The sequence below is a fragment of the Gossypium hirsutum genome, chromosome D10, assembly GCF_007990345.1.
Source record: "Gossypium hirsutum isolate 1008001.06 chromosome D10, Gossypium_hirsutum_v2.1, whole genome shotgun sequence".
NCBI classification, from domain to species: Eukaryota; Viridiplantae; Streptophyta; class Magnoliopsida; order Malvales; family Malvaceae; genus Gossypium; species Gossypium hirsutum.
In genome coordinates, this window is record NC_053446.1 from 24,047,696 (window position 1) to 24,065,378 (window position 17,683).

Here is a 17,683-nt window from a genome sequence, read left to right on the forward strand (position 1 = left end):
TAAGTTTTTTTTTGTTTTATATATTTCATTCATTTTCTTATTTTATATATGTGTACTTATATATACTTATTTTAATATATGCATATATTGAATGTTGTATTGAAACATATTGAAGAAATACGAAAACAAAGAATCAAAAACAATTTTGAAGGTGATCTGTTTTGTTCTGTTTTTTCTTTTCTTTTTACTGTTTTTTATTTTATTTTCTTCCTTGTTTCTTCAAACAAATAAATGAAAAAGGGAGTAGAGGGGGACTTACCGCCGCGAGCAGTGTTGGGGGATCTCTTCATTTCGTCGTCGGAATGAGAGGGATGTGGAGCGACGGAGAGCAGGGTGCTGCGGTGCATTTCTGGAATGGCAGAAAGGATAGGACTTTAGGGTTCTGAGGGGGGTTTTTTATAGGGCATTAAATGACGTCGTTTGGGGCCAGTTTCAGTGGCCCCAAAACGGCGCCGTATAGCCTATACCCGAGACCCAACCCGTTTTCTTAAGATCCTCATTTTTTTATTTCAAATGGACTATTTGCGCAATTAGTCCTCCTGATTTTATAGTGTGTCTAAATTAATTTTTTTTATTTCTTTTAAATTTTGCAACATGTTTTATTACTGTTTCAATTCGGTCTATGTTGTTGCGCAGTGTTTAAGAGATTTGGGTAAATTTTCCCTTTGGGTCCTCCCCCTGTTGCGCGCATTTTGATTTAGTCCCTTTTTGTGTTTTCTATCTTTAAATTTGGCATTTAAACTCCATTTATTTTTCAATTTAATCATTAATTTGTCATTTTAATTTTATAGTTTTTTTAATATTAATATTATTGATATTGATTGTATCCTTATTATTATATTATTTATTATTTTTATCATTATTATTATTATTATTATTATTATTATTATTATTATTATTATTATTATTATTATTATTATTATTATACATATACACACGCATTTTTTTATAATATAATGCATACATGTGCATATTTTATATATATATATTTTATTATTATTTTATTTTCATAGTTTTTATGTACATTTATATTTTATAATACATATACATTTTCCTTATTTTATAATCCAAGCACATACACATGTATTTCTTATAATATATATATACATACTTTTTTGTTTTAGAAATTACTATAAGTTTTTTTTGTTTTATATATTTCATTCATTTTCTTATTTTATATATGTGTACTTATATATACTTATTTTAATATATGCATATACATATTTTCAAAATTTACTTATATATCATACTTATATATATATACATATTTTGTAAAATACATATACATATAATTCATATTAAATTATTTGTTTCACGTTGTATATTAACATTTTGTCATTTTTTAGGAAAATATGTTTGATTGCATTAAAGCATTAAAACCATTTTTGTTCAAAGGCTTTCAAGATAATGTAATATTTGATATTTGAGATTTTCGAGAAGATTGAGCCCTAACGTATTGGGTTTCAATTTTCCTTGTTAACCCTAAATAATCGAGAATATTTTTTCAAAACGCATAAATAAAAAATCATTTTCGGGAATTCAACATGTTATGTCCTAACGCATTGGGTATGACATATTGTTTTCTCGAGATGAAGATTTTCCTAAAAAATAAAGGCAATATTCAGTGTTTGGGATTTTGAGAAATTGTACCCTAACGTATTGGGTCTCAATTTCCTCGTCTGACTTAAACAATTGAATATCCTTTTAAATTTCCGCTTGAGGTTTTTGGACAAGCTCATTCTTGAGGATATGAAATATCATGCCCTAACGCATTGGGTGTGACATTTTCTTTCTCCTAAATGAGAGAATTTTAACATATAATTTGATTTATACGAGTTTTTAAATACAAGGATTGTATTTTAAAATCTTTTCAAACTTTTGACACTAAGACATTAAACAATCGATTCGGTACCAATTTTGGGCATTACGAGGGTGCTAACCCTTCCTCATGCGTAACCGACTCCCGAACCTATTTTCTCAAAATTCGTAGACCTAAAATTATTTTCAAGGTAAACCAGTCACACCTCAATAAAAGATTGGTGGCGACTCTAATTTTCGTTTTTAAGTCGACAACTAAATTTTTTTTGTTTTATCAAAAAATGGTTTCGACAATTTTGTTTAGATTTCCCCTCGTTGATTTGTAAAACATCTTATCCATTTATTGTCGATATTAATTTGAGATACCATAATAATACACAAAATGATAGTTTAAATTTTATATTGAACATTTAAAAGGCATAAATATCAGGTTGGAGATTATTTTAAATTACAAGTGTAGCACCCATAACCTGGTCCGGTCGTCGGACTCGAGTTACAGAATGCTACAGTCATAACCTGAACAGAATGCATTCAATTTACATCGATTACCTCAAATAAACATAAAATACTTCATGAATGCATAATTATAAATTAAATTGTTCTGAATTGTTTTTAGAACTTTTGTAAGCTCAATACTCGAATCTAATTATATATTGTAATATTTGAGTGTTTATGATATGAATGATGATTTGAAGGATTTGTTTAAGATATAATTGAACTGAAATTTGGAAAATGTTACAAATTAGTCCTAGTTAAGTTCTAGATGATATTGGAGCATATATAAGCCCGTATATGATCTGAGAAATGACATATTTGTTAATTATAAATTGAATTGACTATGATTGGATAATTTTTATTTAATTTGAGTAATAATTATACATTTATGAAGTATTCTATGTTTATTTGAGTTAAACGATGTGAATTGAATGCATTTTATTCTGACTATGATTGTAGCATTCCATAACTTGGGTCCGACGACTGAACCAAGTTATGGGTGTTACAGCAAGTATGAAATGTGATGTTATAATTATATTATATAATCTTTAAATTACCAATAGTATATAAAAAAAACCTTATAATAAAATATATTTTCAATTTAACAAATATTATAAATTATGTTTTGTCGTCACATATAACTATTAAAGTTTCCATTTTTAAGAAATTATAATAGGATTATACGCATAAAATTATTTAATATTATTAAAAAACATAATACTTGTCGAAACCGTTTTTTGAAAAACAAAAATTTTAGTTGTCGACTTTAAAAACAAAACTGAAGTCGCCACCGATCCTTTATTAAGGTGTGATCGGCTCACCTTAAAATGATTTTGGTCTACGAAATTTAAGAAAATGAGTCCGGGAGTCATTTACGCACGAGGAAGGATTAGCACCCTCGTAACGCCCAAAATCGGTACCAAATTGATTCTTTAATGTCTAGGTGTCGAAAGTTTGAAAAGATTTTAAAAGGAAACTTTTTATCTCATGAATGCATCAAAATAATAAGACATTCTTATTTCAAAGAAATAAAACACCATACCCAATGAGTTAGGGCATAATGTTTTTAAATCTTCAAAATACCCGAATATTGCCTTTTGCTTTTAAAAATTCTTATCTCGAGGAGTCAAAATATCAGGACCAGTAAGTTAGGACCCAACATTTTTAGATTCCCAAGAACTAGCTTTTATTTGAAATTTGTGTGATTTTATTGAAAAATAAATACTTGGCTCTCTAAGTTCATTGAAAATAATCGCAATCCAGTAAGTTAGGACACGATCTTTCTCGAGAATCATGGATGCCAAATATTTAAGAATTTATAAAATAGGATGATTTAAATACTTTGACAAAATCAAAATATATTTCCCACAAGGTATGTTAAAAGTTAATGTATAATATGATACAAAACTTTACTTTAAGACAAATATGAATAAATATTTACAACTACATATATATATATATAAGTACAATATACAAGTAAATTTGCAAATTTGAGTATGCGTATGCTTAATACATAAATACAAGTGTATATATAAAAAGGAAAGCAAGGAAACATATAAAAACCAACTTGCAATAATTTCTAAAATTATGCATGGGAGTATATAAAAAACTGTTTAAAAGGACTCAAAAATATGTATATATATATCTAATAAAAAAATGTGCATTTCAGATTGTAAAGTATGGGAAACATGTGGATTTTAAAATGTGTATGCTTACATATATGTATGTTTTAAAAAAAATATAAAGATCTCATGTATATAATATTTATGAAATAAAAAAAATTGAATATATAAAATATATATATATATGTATTTAAAAAAGTTAAAAAAAATACAAAACTATGTACAATATACGTACAAGTATACATGTCTATATATAAAACAACATATATATACATATATAGACGATGCATGCATATATATAAAAACAATGACAATAATAATAAGAAAAATAATGATAAAAATAATATAAAAAAGACTAAATTGAATTAAAACGGAAAAAAGGGGGCGAATTCGCAATAAAACAAAAAAGGACCAAATTAAACGCGTGAGCAACAATGGGGAACTAAAAGGGAAAATAATCCCACCCTCCAAAACGCTGTGTATTGAAGGACCAAATCAAAACACAAAAAGAATAAGCGGCCGAATTTAAAAAAGGTAAAACAGGTCTAATTGGAGTGCGCTGCAAAAGCGAGGGATCTATTGCACAAATTTCCAAATTCGACGGAACACGCGGATCCCTCGGGTCGGGTCGGGTCGACGCGCGGATCCTGCTCTCTTAAAACGGCGCCGTTTCGCAATTTCAATAAAAACCAAAATTTCCCTTTTAAAATTTTATAACCCATTTTTAAAAATACAAACAATGTTGCCCCCCTTTTTGCTCTCTGCTTGGGTTTCGCACCCCCCTCGCCGCCGCCGTTCATCTGCCATGGTTTCGACGCAACCAGTGGCCGGAGAACTGGGTTTTCAACCCCCTTTTGGAGCAGCCCTGAGGGTGAGGTAAGTTTCCCTTCTTTTTCTTTTTTATTTTAAATGAAAAATAAATAAAAGAATAGAAAAACTAAAAACGATTCACCTTCGAAAAATATCTTAGTCTCAGTATATTTTTCTCTCTATATTTGTATGTCTTTTACACTGAAAAAATCCCCCTCCCCCTTTTACACTGAATCCCCACGGCTTTTAAATAGCCGAAAATAACAAAAATAAGCAAAAAAAAAAATCTCCCCTTCAATATTAGTTGCAATTTTTGCTATTACTCTGCTATTGCTGCTCCATATGCTTCTTTTTCGCAGGTTTGGTGGCTGTAGAGTGCGCGCGGAGCGGCGGGCACAACGTGCGGGAGTGGTTGCGCGATGTGCGGCGCTTGCGGAGGGGTGGTGCGCAGGGTGATGCAGCGCTAGGGCCAAAGCTGCTAGGGTTTTCCTTTTTGGGTTGATTTGGGTCAAAAAAATGAGCCTATAATTTGGTTATTGGGTCAGGGTGTTATTAGGTTTGTTTATTGGTTTGGGCCCGGGCATATTTGGGCTTGTACAAATCTAGTTTTTGGTAAAAAAATATTATATACATTTAAAATAAGTAATATTTAAATTGTACTAAATATTGTAATAGTTTAATTTCTTTTTTTAAATTTTCATGCAGAGCATAAAAATAAAAATATAAGTAAACCAACTAACATAAATGTATCCATTAGATTAATTAAAAATGCAGAGAAAATTAAACTAAAAGTAACCAATGGTGCATGATTAAAAGTACAATTTTTTTTAGGAGTAACTTGTAAAATGTTGGAGGAGCCAAATATAATTTTTATAAAAGTTTTAAAAAATTAGGGGCCAAATACAATCTTGCCATAAATTTCAAACAAATACACCATAATTTAAAAAAAAAAAAAGTCTACAAAATTTGAAGTTGAGCCTGCCTTACCCTCAATTACGGCCCCAACCGATGCTGGATACATACCATATCCGACACTCAAACTCGTCGATTTTTAGTAATATAGGTAAGTAACAACTAAAGAATATCCAGGAACGAGTTACCAAGCATTAATCAGGTTCCAAGACTCATCTGCCAACCCCCTAATTAAACATATGTTGTTCCCATGCATTTCCATACGGATATAAACTTCTAAGAATCCTCCAAATAGAGAGAGAGTTATACAACTACAAATACTGCAAGCCTGCTAAGATATTGAATTAAAAATAAATAGTTTTACAATGTGAAATCAGATGGCTGCCTGTTTCACTTCACTTTCAGCATACATCTTTGTATCCATAAGCCAAACCAGAAATAAGAGTCTTTATTTTCTTTAACCACAAAACAATAATTTAACTATGTAATGTGATATTTTCTGTAAAACCAACCAAATTGAATGAACAAACCATGGGAAGACCTTGACTCTTTCCAACGTACAAGATCACCTGGAACAGCAAGAAAAATTTTGGGTTTTCTTCGATCCATCGGTTTCGGTAAGGGTTACCCAGTTTACGGTTAATTCAGCTTTTTGAGTATCCGAATTCAGGACCTTCCTGCTGACATTGTTGTAAATTTCTCGTATAACTAACTCGAAAGCCTTGTTGACATTTGTTGAATCTAAAGCCGATGTTTCCATGAAAAACAACCCTTCTGCTTCAGCAAGGCTTTTACCTTCTTCAACACTCACATCCCTGATAGTTTCCAAGTCACATTTATTGCCGACCAATATCCTTGCTACAGTCGTATCGGAATGAGCTGCAAAACAGTTTTAAAATAAGCATGACCCTTGAACATCTCCCAACTTCAAAGCAAATATAAATAGATGTTGAGCATAAAAGCAGACCAGAAATCACAAATACAGTAAACATAGAGAAGTAAATAATATGCAAGAAGAGTGCAGAAGGCAATGGAAAGCATGAAACTGTCTCAATGCTCTGGAGTTTTACGGAACAACAAAAGAATAAAGTATGGTTTTGGAGATTGAGTATTGAAGTATTATTTCTGGTGTTATCATACTCGTATAGTTGTTTTTTTAGTTCTTCTAAATACAGAAATTTGAGTAGCAGATTCCAAGAACCTACACTGGACATTGCCACTTGTGATATTTATCAGCATTCTCTATTGAACAGTTTCAGGATAAATCCTAATTTGACAACCTTGGCTCATTCTATAAGACATAAAGATTAAATATCACCAGAAACAAGGCAGAAAACGAGAATGCACATTGCCAAAGACGAGTTGAACAATCTAAATCTAACATCTTTATTTGTTCTAATGTATAATTAAAACTGAGAAGGTGAAAGTACCTAGCAACATGCACACACAAGGTAAGAATTTGCAACATGAAAGTTATCAAATACCCTGTTTGACAAAATGAAATCAAGCCAAGGGGTAATGAAACTAGTTAAAAAGCATCAAGAAATCAGTCCCTTGCCCTCTGTTTTCTATTTTCTACAAGGGTTTTCACCTTTCTTCCTATGTTACATGATCTCTAAGTATGAATATCGGATATATGTTCAACAGGAGCATGGTCAATTTTGTTTAAGCTTTTCATGTATTTGTAGGGCTCTCGGAGAATGATATCCCGTACTCATGTCTATATATATATATAGATCACCTGAAACTACAATCATTACAGCATCAGATCTATGCCTTCAACACAAGATAGAATCCTGAAAAAGACACAAAAAGGAACAAAAAAAACCACCAATCAAACTAAAAATTCAATTGGATCTTCCTATAAGACTCCTTTTTAGTGCCAAATCCACCAAAAGCGAATCTTGAACCGTTACGATAACAATTAACCATTAGATACAAAACACCAAACCCTCCCATTACAAAGCAAGATCATTGAACCTGCTTAAAATCCATATAAATTCACTCCATCTAGAAAAGATCAAAAACCCAGATACGAAAACGAAAACCAAGAAAAGGAAAAATCAGCAAACAAAGCGTTAACAGAAGTTACTCTTGAGTTCATCGAGCCACCGGCCGACACTGTCAAAGGTGGTGCGGCGGCTAATATCATAAACAATAAGAGCACCAGCAGCGCCTCTGTAATAAGCAGAAGTGACGGCACGGAACCTTTCTTGACCAGCAGTGTCCCAAATCTGAGCTTTAACCTCTTTTCCATTGATTTCCATGGTTTGGGTCTGGAACTCGACTCCAATGGTGGCTTTGGAATGTGGGCTGAATTCGTTTCGGGCATAGCGGGAAAGGAGGTTGGATTTGCCAACGGCTGAGTCCCCGATTATTACAATCTTGAAAAGGTAGTCTTCTCCAGTGCCTTCGTCGTCCGACATGGCTTTGCCTTCAGATTTGGGTGTTGAGACAGGACAGAAGAGAAGAGAAAAGACAGGTGAATGGGATTTGGGGCGATGATGCTGTGTCTGAAAAGCTAAGCTGGCAAAACTCATACTGCTTATTTAGTGGGTTGATCATTGATTCTTATAGGATTCTTTTTATTTATTTACGGACTAATTAACTACTTTAGTAGTTTGTTAAATTTTTATATACATTCTAATTCATGTATTACTAAACTAGTAGATTATGGTACATGATATCAAAATTTAAGTCTGAGATCTTGAGTATTTAAGTTTATGAATTCCATCATGTCATTTGTGATATAATAGTTTGATATTTGGCATATATTTAGATTTGTATTTTGATTACGACTTTGATTAAAATTGTAAAAATAAAATATTGAATATCATAATATTTTACTCATAAATTTCATATATTTTCTAAATTTATGAAGTTTAAATGTTTTAAAAGTGATGATAATGTTACAAACTTTAAAAAAAAAAAAAGTAGATAATTTTTTTATATTTTTCCTAACATATTATTATTTACAGCTTGCTACGTTAAAGAATTGAAGATTTATTTGAGTAATTAACCTTTTTATAAAAAGAGCTATACTTATAGCAGTGCAGAATTATTGAATGATATTATATCACTTATTTATTTATATTCAAAATTCTATTTTACATCTTTCCTTATTAATTTTAATATTTTCACACAATAATATGCTTTAAATTATTTTTTACATCATTCATAAAAACCATAACAAACTTATAAAATGATTTAATGATATTTAATTATTAAGGGGTAAAAGATTTTATATCATATATATCATATTCTAAATCATTAATTCTATATCTACATATTGTATCAGTTCCATCTTTCAAAAAATTTTCCTCTTAATTAAATCATAAATTATATTTATAACATTATAAAATGTTATATTTATATGTTATATTATAATGTCTCAAGATCCCAATTATTCTTTTTACCATGTGAATTATTCCTATTTTAAATAAGTTTGGACAAAAATCTTTTTTATGCATATTATAAACATTACATGTACGTTGTGATTATATTAGTTTTCATCTCATATTTGTATTTTAGAGTATAAATTTATATATAATAATTTTTTATAAGTTAATTATTTGTTTGACATATTTTTGTATGTTTGCCATGTACATGTTATTTTACATGTAATGCCATATTTTATCCTAATGACTCAATTTAAAGAATAATATATATGTTCATATCGTTCTCGTGTTGCGTCTTAATGCATATCATATTTTGTATAAATTTATAATATCGGTTCAATTTAAAGAAAAAAACTCTATGTCTGTGTTCATTTAAATTAGCAAATTATATAGATTTTTATAAATTAATAATTTATTTTCTATAGATAATACTATGTTATTTTTCATGACGTATTTATTTAAAAAATTATTTATCGTATTAAGTGCTTGTAATCACTTCAGATATGTCGTGCTTAAGTTATAACAAAGTCAATTGTCAATGTGTTATAATGTGCTATTGATGCTGAGGCCGAGGCCGAGGCTTTTGTTATGTTAATGGACTTGTCATTTACCATTTACGACGAATGTTTACTATTTTTTTCTATAAAAAAACAAAAAGGAAAAAAATTATAATTACGTTTTTATACATTAATTAAATATAATATTTAGGATTTTAATATGATGTTTTGACGCATAGCAAGGGACGTGTTCTATTAATGAAGCTTTTCACCAAATAATGAATGTTTGGAACCAACTTCAACTTTTGAAAGTTTCTTATAGTGTTTTTTTTTTAAATTTAAAAAAGCTATTATATATATATTTGTGTTAATGCTCCTACAAATGAAAAGTATGCTTTATTTGAAATTTAATTATCTAAAAACTTATTAATTAAATTTTTAAATTTGATAACATACTTAGCAAATAGAAACTATGGCTAGAATAGTGCTTGAAACTATGACCACGGTTTCAATTACGAAATCAAAAGTGCAAAAACGTAAAGATGACCACCGAGATTGTTTACCTACTAGTCTACGTCTGCAAAGCCTTGCCTAGAACAATGATCCATTACCTTTCTCATAGTCCAACCAATGATTTAATTCTTAACATCAGTTTAATTCTCACCAATTTAGTAGCCTCATTGTTGTACTAAGGCTAGGTCACTCTCCCACCAAGGTTCCCCCTTGAAAGTTTAATTTTGCTATACAAGAGATTCTCTAGATTGCTTACAAAAACAATGCACACATAGAACGTTCCTTATTTGAACAAATTTGTGCTCTCTCAATCACTCGATCTTTTCTTAACCTAAACAAAACATAAGTTTATATACTACTTAGGTTTTTCTTACATAAGAGTCATAGTCTAATCACTTTTTTTATTAAGTAAAGTTAAAAATCAACATAGAATAATCTTGAAATGATTCCATAAGAGTCTCGGTGTAATTCAATGTCTTCAAATATAGAAAGCGACTTTACTTGATTTGCAAGTTATCAATATTCAAATCTTTAATTTCAACTCAATTAGTCTTAATGTTTTGGGCTTTAACTTGTTCAAATATCTCCAGAACAAATAGTTCAATTCTTTTGTTCTAAAATTTGCCAACTCTGAAAATAGGAAAAAACAACAATGAAACAATGACTGAAGTTGTGGCCACTATTCAACCACAGAAACAACCACAAAATTTTTTCTTGCCAAATGTGTCAAAATTCTCCCCTTTTGACAATTTTTGAACAAAACATATATAGGGAAAAATAAACTCTTCACTTTGTACCTTGGAATGAACTTAGGTATACTTATGATTTATATGGAACTTTTGAATGTTAAGATGACATAATTCAAGTCATAAAAGTGTTTAGATATGATATAAGATGTTTGAAAATGGTTTTGACTTAGTTGAAGGTGTTTTGGGTAATCTGTCTTAGTGTTGCAACATCCAAGTCAGTCTCGCGACACTCGAAGCTAGTGTCACGACATCTGAGTTTAGCGTTACAATATTAAGCTTACTGTTTTTAGTGTCGCGACATTGACCCTGTTTACCCTGTTTTGTTCCGATTAAACCCAAAACGACCCCGTTTGTAACCAAACTTTAAAGTAAGCCAAAAAATGACTTAAATAGATATAAAATAGTTTATTTATGTTAAAATTGTAACACCCCAAAACCCGGTGTAGAAGCCCAAATTTACCCGGGGCCCAAAAACCCAATTACAACCAAAAAGCAAGCCCAATTAAATAACCTAGCCCAAAACCTAAATGGCCGAAATGGCCCAACACAAAAAAAAATCAGAAAACCCTAACCCTAGGTGCGCCGCACCTAGGGCCTTCCGACCCTTCTGTCCACCTGCTCTGCCACCTCGCCGCGCGCCTCTGCCCACCTGCTCTAACCGCCCTGCAAAATGAAAAGACAATACAACAAAGTAGACAAACAACAAAAAAGAAACAAGTTGAAAAGCAAAAACAGATAGGGCCTTGTATTTTCGGCTATAAAGCCATTTTTGAACGGATTGTAACTTGGGGCTTTTTAGAAAAATATTAAGGAAACAAAACAGAAAAGAAATCTGAGGTTTTTCTTCTTTTTGCTTTTGAATCTCTTGTATTATTTATGTTTTATCTTTCTTATTTTTGTTATACAAAATAACCAAAAAAAAAACAAGAATAAAAAACCTTACCTGCGCCGTGCCAGAAGAGGAGAAACCAAACGGTTTCCCTCTGTTTCAAGGGTTCGTGGCCACCTTTCAAAGGATTCAGCCTTGAATCCGGGTTCTGGGGGTAACGAACCTTAAGCGGGGCTAAGAAAGGCCCGGTTTTGCGCCTCCGGCCGCCGCTTGCGGTGGAGCTACGGCGGAGGTGCGCCGGAGCCTTCGTCGGACCTAGGCCGGACTAGAGAGAGAGGCCGAGAGAGAATGAGTTTTTTTTTCTGGAAAAAGAAGAGGAAATGAAGATTTTTCTGAAAATTTTAGTTTTTATACAGCTGCGAAACAACACCGTTTCGTTCAAGGTGTTTTAGCGCCAAAACAGCGCCGTTCTGTGCGACCCGCGTGGTGACCCGACCCTGGGGGGAGGACCCGCGTGTTTTTTTCAAATGGGATATTTGCACGCGCAGTCCCTCTGACTTTGCAATGCATTGCAATTTGGCCCTTTTTCGTTATTTTCTTTTATTTTAATTTAGCCACATAGTTTTATTTTTGTTTCATTTTCGTCCAATGCAGCGCCGCGTTTTGGGAACTTAGTCTATTTGCCGTTTTGGTCTCCCCTCTTTCGGCGCGTGTCGCAATTTAGTCCTTTTCGTTTCTTTTATTTTGAATTTGCCTAGTAATTTCGTTTTTATTTCGATTCAGCCTGTGTTTTTAGCAGTTTTATTATTTAGTTAATTACTTTATTATTATTTTCTATTATTATTATTATTATTACCATTATTATTATTATTAATCATTATTAGTTTTATTTTTCTTTTATTTATTCATTATTATTGTGATAATATATTAATTAGTTTTATATTATTTTAGTTTTATTTTTATTTCATATATATATATACATATATGCATCATGCCCGTACATATATATATTTTTTATTTTATAATATTTACACATACCTACATACATGTTTATATATATTTCATTTTCATAAATATACATATATATATACTTAAATATTCTTTATACTTTCAAAATATATATTTTGTTTATATTCTTTATATTTTATAATTCATATATTTACCTACATATATATATATATTCTTTTATATATTTGATGATTGTTATATATGTATATATGCATGTACATACATACTTACATATATTTTCATGTATAATAGTTTTAAATATGTGTACACGCATATGTTTTTTCATTTTCATAATTTTATACATATATATACATTTTTTATATTGTTATAATTTTGTTCATTTATTTATTTACATGTCTATTATGGTTATTTTTCTTACTTTAGTTTTTATTTGTTTATTATTTGTTATTGTGCCTGCATGGTTGTTTTTTATTTATTTGTTTTATTGGTCTTATTATTTATTTATCTTTTGTTTTGCTCGTATTATTTTACTTACAGTATCATCATTATCATTATTTTACATCCATTTTTACTCGGGTTTGTCAAAAAAGGAAAAATTTCAAATTAAAAGCAATACTCGGTATTTGCGATCTTCGAGAGAATTGAACCCTAACGTATTGGGTTCCAATTTTCTTCGTTGGATCTAAATAATCGATGGTGCTCTTTAAAACAAAAACATAAATAAAAAGTTCATTATCGGGAATTCAATAAGTTGGGTCCTAACGCATTGGATGTGACACATTGTTTTCTCGAGACGAGGTTTTTCTAAAAAATTAATAAAGGCAATATTCAATGTTTAGAATTTTGAGAAATTGTGCCCTAACGTATTGGGCCGTGATTTCTTCATCTGACTTAAATAATTGAATATCCTCTTAAATTTTACCATACGAGTTTTTCGGACAAGCTCATTTTTGAGGAGGTGAAATATCATGCCGTAACTTATTGGGTGCGACATTTTCTCTCTCCAAAATGAGAGAGCCTCAACGAATAATTTGATTTATACAAACATTTTAATAAAGGATCGTATTTTTAAATCTCTTTAAAGTTTTCAATTTTCGACATTAAGGCATTAAATAATCGACTAGGTACCAATTTTGGACGTTACGAGGGTGCTAATCCTTCCTCGTACGTAACCGACTCCCGAACCCGTTTTCTAAATTTCGTAGACCAAAATCGTTGTTTTGATAAAATCAAATCGTTTATTAAAAACAATCATTTTCTAGGGTGACCCGATCACACCTCATCAAAAAAGGATTGGTGGCGACTCCCATTTTCGTTTTCATTTTCAAAAATCCAAGTCGACCCTATTTTCTCCAAAAAATGGTGTCAACACCCGGCCTAGAAGTTTAGACCATATTCCGAAGATTACACTGGCCACCATAAGTGGCAGAAACAAAAACTTTAATTCACACCAAGAAAACCCTTTTTGTTCGTTATGTTTGAAACAACCTTAAACTGATGTCGAAACATTCAGAAATAAAACCACAGGTTCTAAAGTTTAGTTCAGATAACACTTTACGAAAATCCCACATAAAAATTTTGTACCACAGTTTATATAATCGTTTCACAACCGACTTAAAACTGAACGTATAAAACTTATGTAATTTTACTTAAACCGAAACAAATCATATCTTTCTAAGACCTCCCATAAGCCGAGTCCAGCTTCCAAAACACAGACTGTACCTGAAAGGAAGAAACACTAAGGGAAGGTGAGTTACACGAGCTTAGTGTGAGTTAGAAACCAAAAGTAATTAGCCAACAGAGTAACACATCGAATATTTTAGATTACTAACTGCACACGAATCACATACAAAGTGAACTCAAATTGGTAACATTTAGCATACAAAATTGTATTCAAAGCATTCCAAACACACATTAAGTAACACACTTATTATAATATATTAACTATTTTGCCAATATTCCAATGGCCACATAATCAGATATATATATATACAGATTCGCAACAGATGTAATGAGTCAAAAATCCCACCCCACTAACCAAACACCGTTTCATCCACCTTGCACACCACATAAAGGCTACAGAAGGCCCGTCCACCCTGTACACCACATAGAACTATAATAGGCTCATCAATCTTACACACCACAATGCAGAACTAAGCCACTGAATTAACAAAATGTAGCTGAGCTAGCATATGTATAGTACAGTGCGGTAAACCGTTGTACAGATGTATTATAGTTAAACTGCCAAATTAGATCGGTCTTCCTTCTCTCTATAACCAAACCCCAAAGTTTTCATGCTAAGGCAGCAATACAGATAGTACGCAGACATACATATAGAAATAGACATTCATGTTTCCAGTTGCATAGGACCGGATTTGATTACACTAATATTTCAATGCTTAGTTATGAAAGCAAGAATAAATTCAGACTTCTACACTATATATAAGAACAATAAAATTAAAGCTTATAATTGCACAATTAATCACAAATCCAAACTTGACTGAGTCCCAAACACACTTACCAAGGCTTAACCGAGAGTCGAAACATACAAAAACACAAAACAAGTCAAATTTCAATACAGAACAAAAACTTGCGAAACAGGGCGACACCGTGTGGAAGTGCCTAGGTCGTGTGGAGGTCGACATGCCCATGTGGTGGTCTACACGCCCATGTGCAAGCTGCACATGCCCGTGTAGAGGAGACACGTGCTCATGTAGAGGAGACACACATCTGTGTAACTTTTTGTCCAAATTTGATAAAATAGGGTGCAGAGCAGACACGGCCTTGTAGAAATCTCACACGCTTGTGTGGATAAAGGACACGACTGTGTGACCATGGCACACACCCGTGTAAAAATCGACTAAATCCCTAAAAGTCAACCACACGACCGTGTCGCACCAAAATTCGTCCAAATCCCTAATACCCAATCTCACACGGCCGTGTGAGTTGCCCGTGTGTGGCACACACTTGTGTGGTCATGAAACCACAAGGAAACAAGCTGAAAAACACGCTCTTGGAAACGAAATAGACCCCAACCTTTGGTAATTCATAAACATACCAAAACACCTAGATTTTTGTACAATTCAATAGCAAAACAGCACTTCGATTAGTTAATTTCAGAAACACACACAGAATTTGTCGAGTCCTATAGAATCAAACCAACAATTCGATAACGAAATTGGAGAGTTTTCGAACATACACCTGAATTCACAACTAAAGCCCCACAATAACCTCAATCCGAACTTCAGACTAACACACACACAAAAACAAAATCCATCAGAACATAAAGTTTGCAATACCAGTTTAGATGAAAATAAAATAATCCAACTCAAGTTACCCTTATCCGGAAACTCTTATCGACGAAATTGTAAAACAATAACTAATGAAGACAAAAAAATTTGAAATAGAATAGAAGGAAAAAAGGGAAAAATAGAGGAAACAATAAAAGAAAGAAGAAATTGACAAAAAGAAAAAAAGTGAATCGTCAGAGAAAAAGGTAGAAAGGAATGTGAGAACATGGAAAAATTTTGGGATAACTCCCTATTTCAGATAAATAAAAAAACAAATAAATAATTATTGAAACTTTTAACAAACTAAAATAAAATTGACCCCTTCAAAACACTCATGAGGATTTGAACACGAGACCTAGAGATGAACCTTCACACCCACAACCACCGAACCAGGAGGCTCATTCTGACACTAAAACAGGGAAACAAACACAATTATTCAACCTACTCACTAACCCTTACTTCAAACTTTAAAATTTCTAACCCTAAAATTCAAGGTGTTACAACTCACCCCTCTTTAAAAAAATTTCGTCCCCGAAATTTCTCATTAACAGAACAGTTATCTAACACAAGCTCCACAACTACACTCCCAATGCGCACTTTAATCCCAAAGTACTACCATACCGTACTTAATTTCTAACAGAAGCATTCTTAAATTACTAATACTCACATAACCATTCTCCATTGAACAGACGATCCAATCATTCACAACAAAAACAGACATAGCCAAAATAACCTACGACCATACTTGTCTCAATGTTGCCGAGGACACTCCCTAATCCGATGCCCCATGGACCTACATCTAAGGTACGCTCTCGACCTTTTCCAACATTCGCCCAGATGGCGCTTCTTAGAGTACCCACAAACCGATACGTCTGTGCCACTATTGGAACCTTCCACATTACATTTACTGACACTCAATTGCGATTTCACACGCTTCGTAAACTGAGGGTCCAACCTTGAAGGACTACGATATCTTTTCTTCCCACAATCTACGCACCTACCTTGAACCAACTCTCTATTTCTCTCTAATCTAGCCTCGAAAATTTTCTCTAGAACCTCTCTCACTACCCAGTCAATACCTCAGTACCAGCCTCCGGATTATCGCTACCCGAAGTTGGCAAAATCGCATTGACTTCTGAACAAACACACGTCTCAGAGAAGCTGACGACTCCTTGAGAGTCTCACCAGGCTAATCCTCACAATCTCGCTTACCACCAGAATGTATATCGAACCTAAAATAGAACACAAGCATAAATATCAAAACATTACAGTTCTAATCTTACGGAACTAATCTTACATTCCTAGAGTTTCGCACGGACCAGCATCGGAGTCTCAGACATTTCATTTTCGTAAAAATTTTCTAAAACACAAATCATTTCAAAACACTGTAGTACGGTTTATCAACATTTTTCTTTCAAAACGAACACGCACACACATGGATACGTAAAAACACAGGCTGAGTTTTTACAAACCTCACTCTGATACCACTAAATGTAACACCCTAAAACTTGGCCTAGAAGTTTAGACCGAATTCTAAAGCCACCAAAAGTGGCAAAAACAAAAACTATAATTCACACCAAGAAAACCCTTTTTGTTCGTTATGTTTGAAACAACCTTAAACTGGCATCGAAACATTCAGAAATAAAACCACAGTTTCTAAGGTTCAATTCAGATAACACTTTACGAAAGTCCCACATAAAAATTTTGTTTCACAGTTTATATAATCGTTTTACAACCGACTTAAAATCGAACGTATAAAACTTATGTAATTTTACTTAAAC

At 32.2% G+C, this 17,683-nt stretch overlaps 1 protein-coding gene across 1 annotated transcript; it reads right to left on the reverse strand.

Annotated features, from left to right (window-relative positions):
- Positions 1-5,975: 5,975 nt before the first annotated feature.
- Positions 5,976-8,239, reverse strand: LOC107914685 (ras-related protein RABA5c). Its single transcript, XM_016843681.2, has 2 exons — positions 7,750-8,239; positions 5,976-6,536 (listed from the first exon to the last, which is right to left on the reverse strand). Exons 1-2 carry the CDS (start codon positions 8,195-8,197, stop codon positions 6,223-6,225), a joined length of 762 nt encoding a protein of 253 aa, XP_016699170.2. The 5' UTR covers positions 8,198-8,239; the 3' UTR covers positions 5,976-6,222.
- Positions 8,240-17,683: the final 9,444 nt, after the last annotated feature.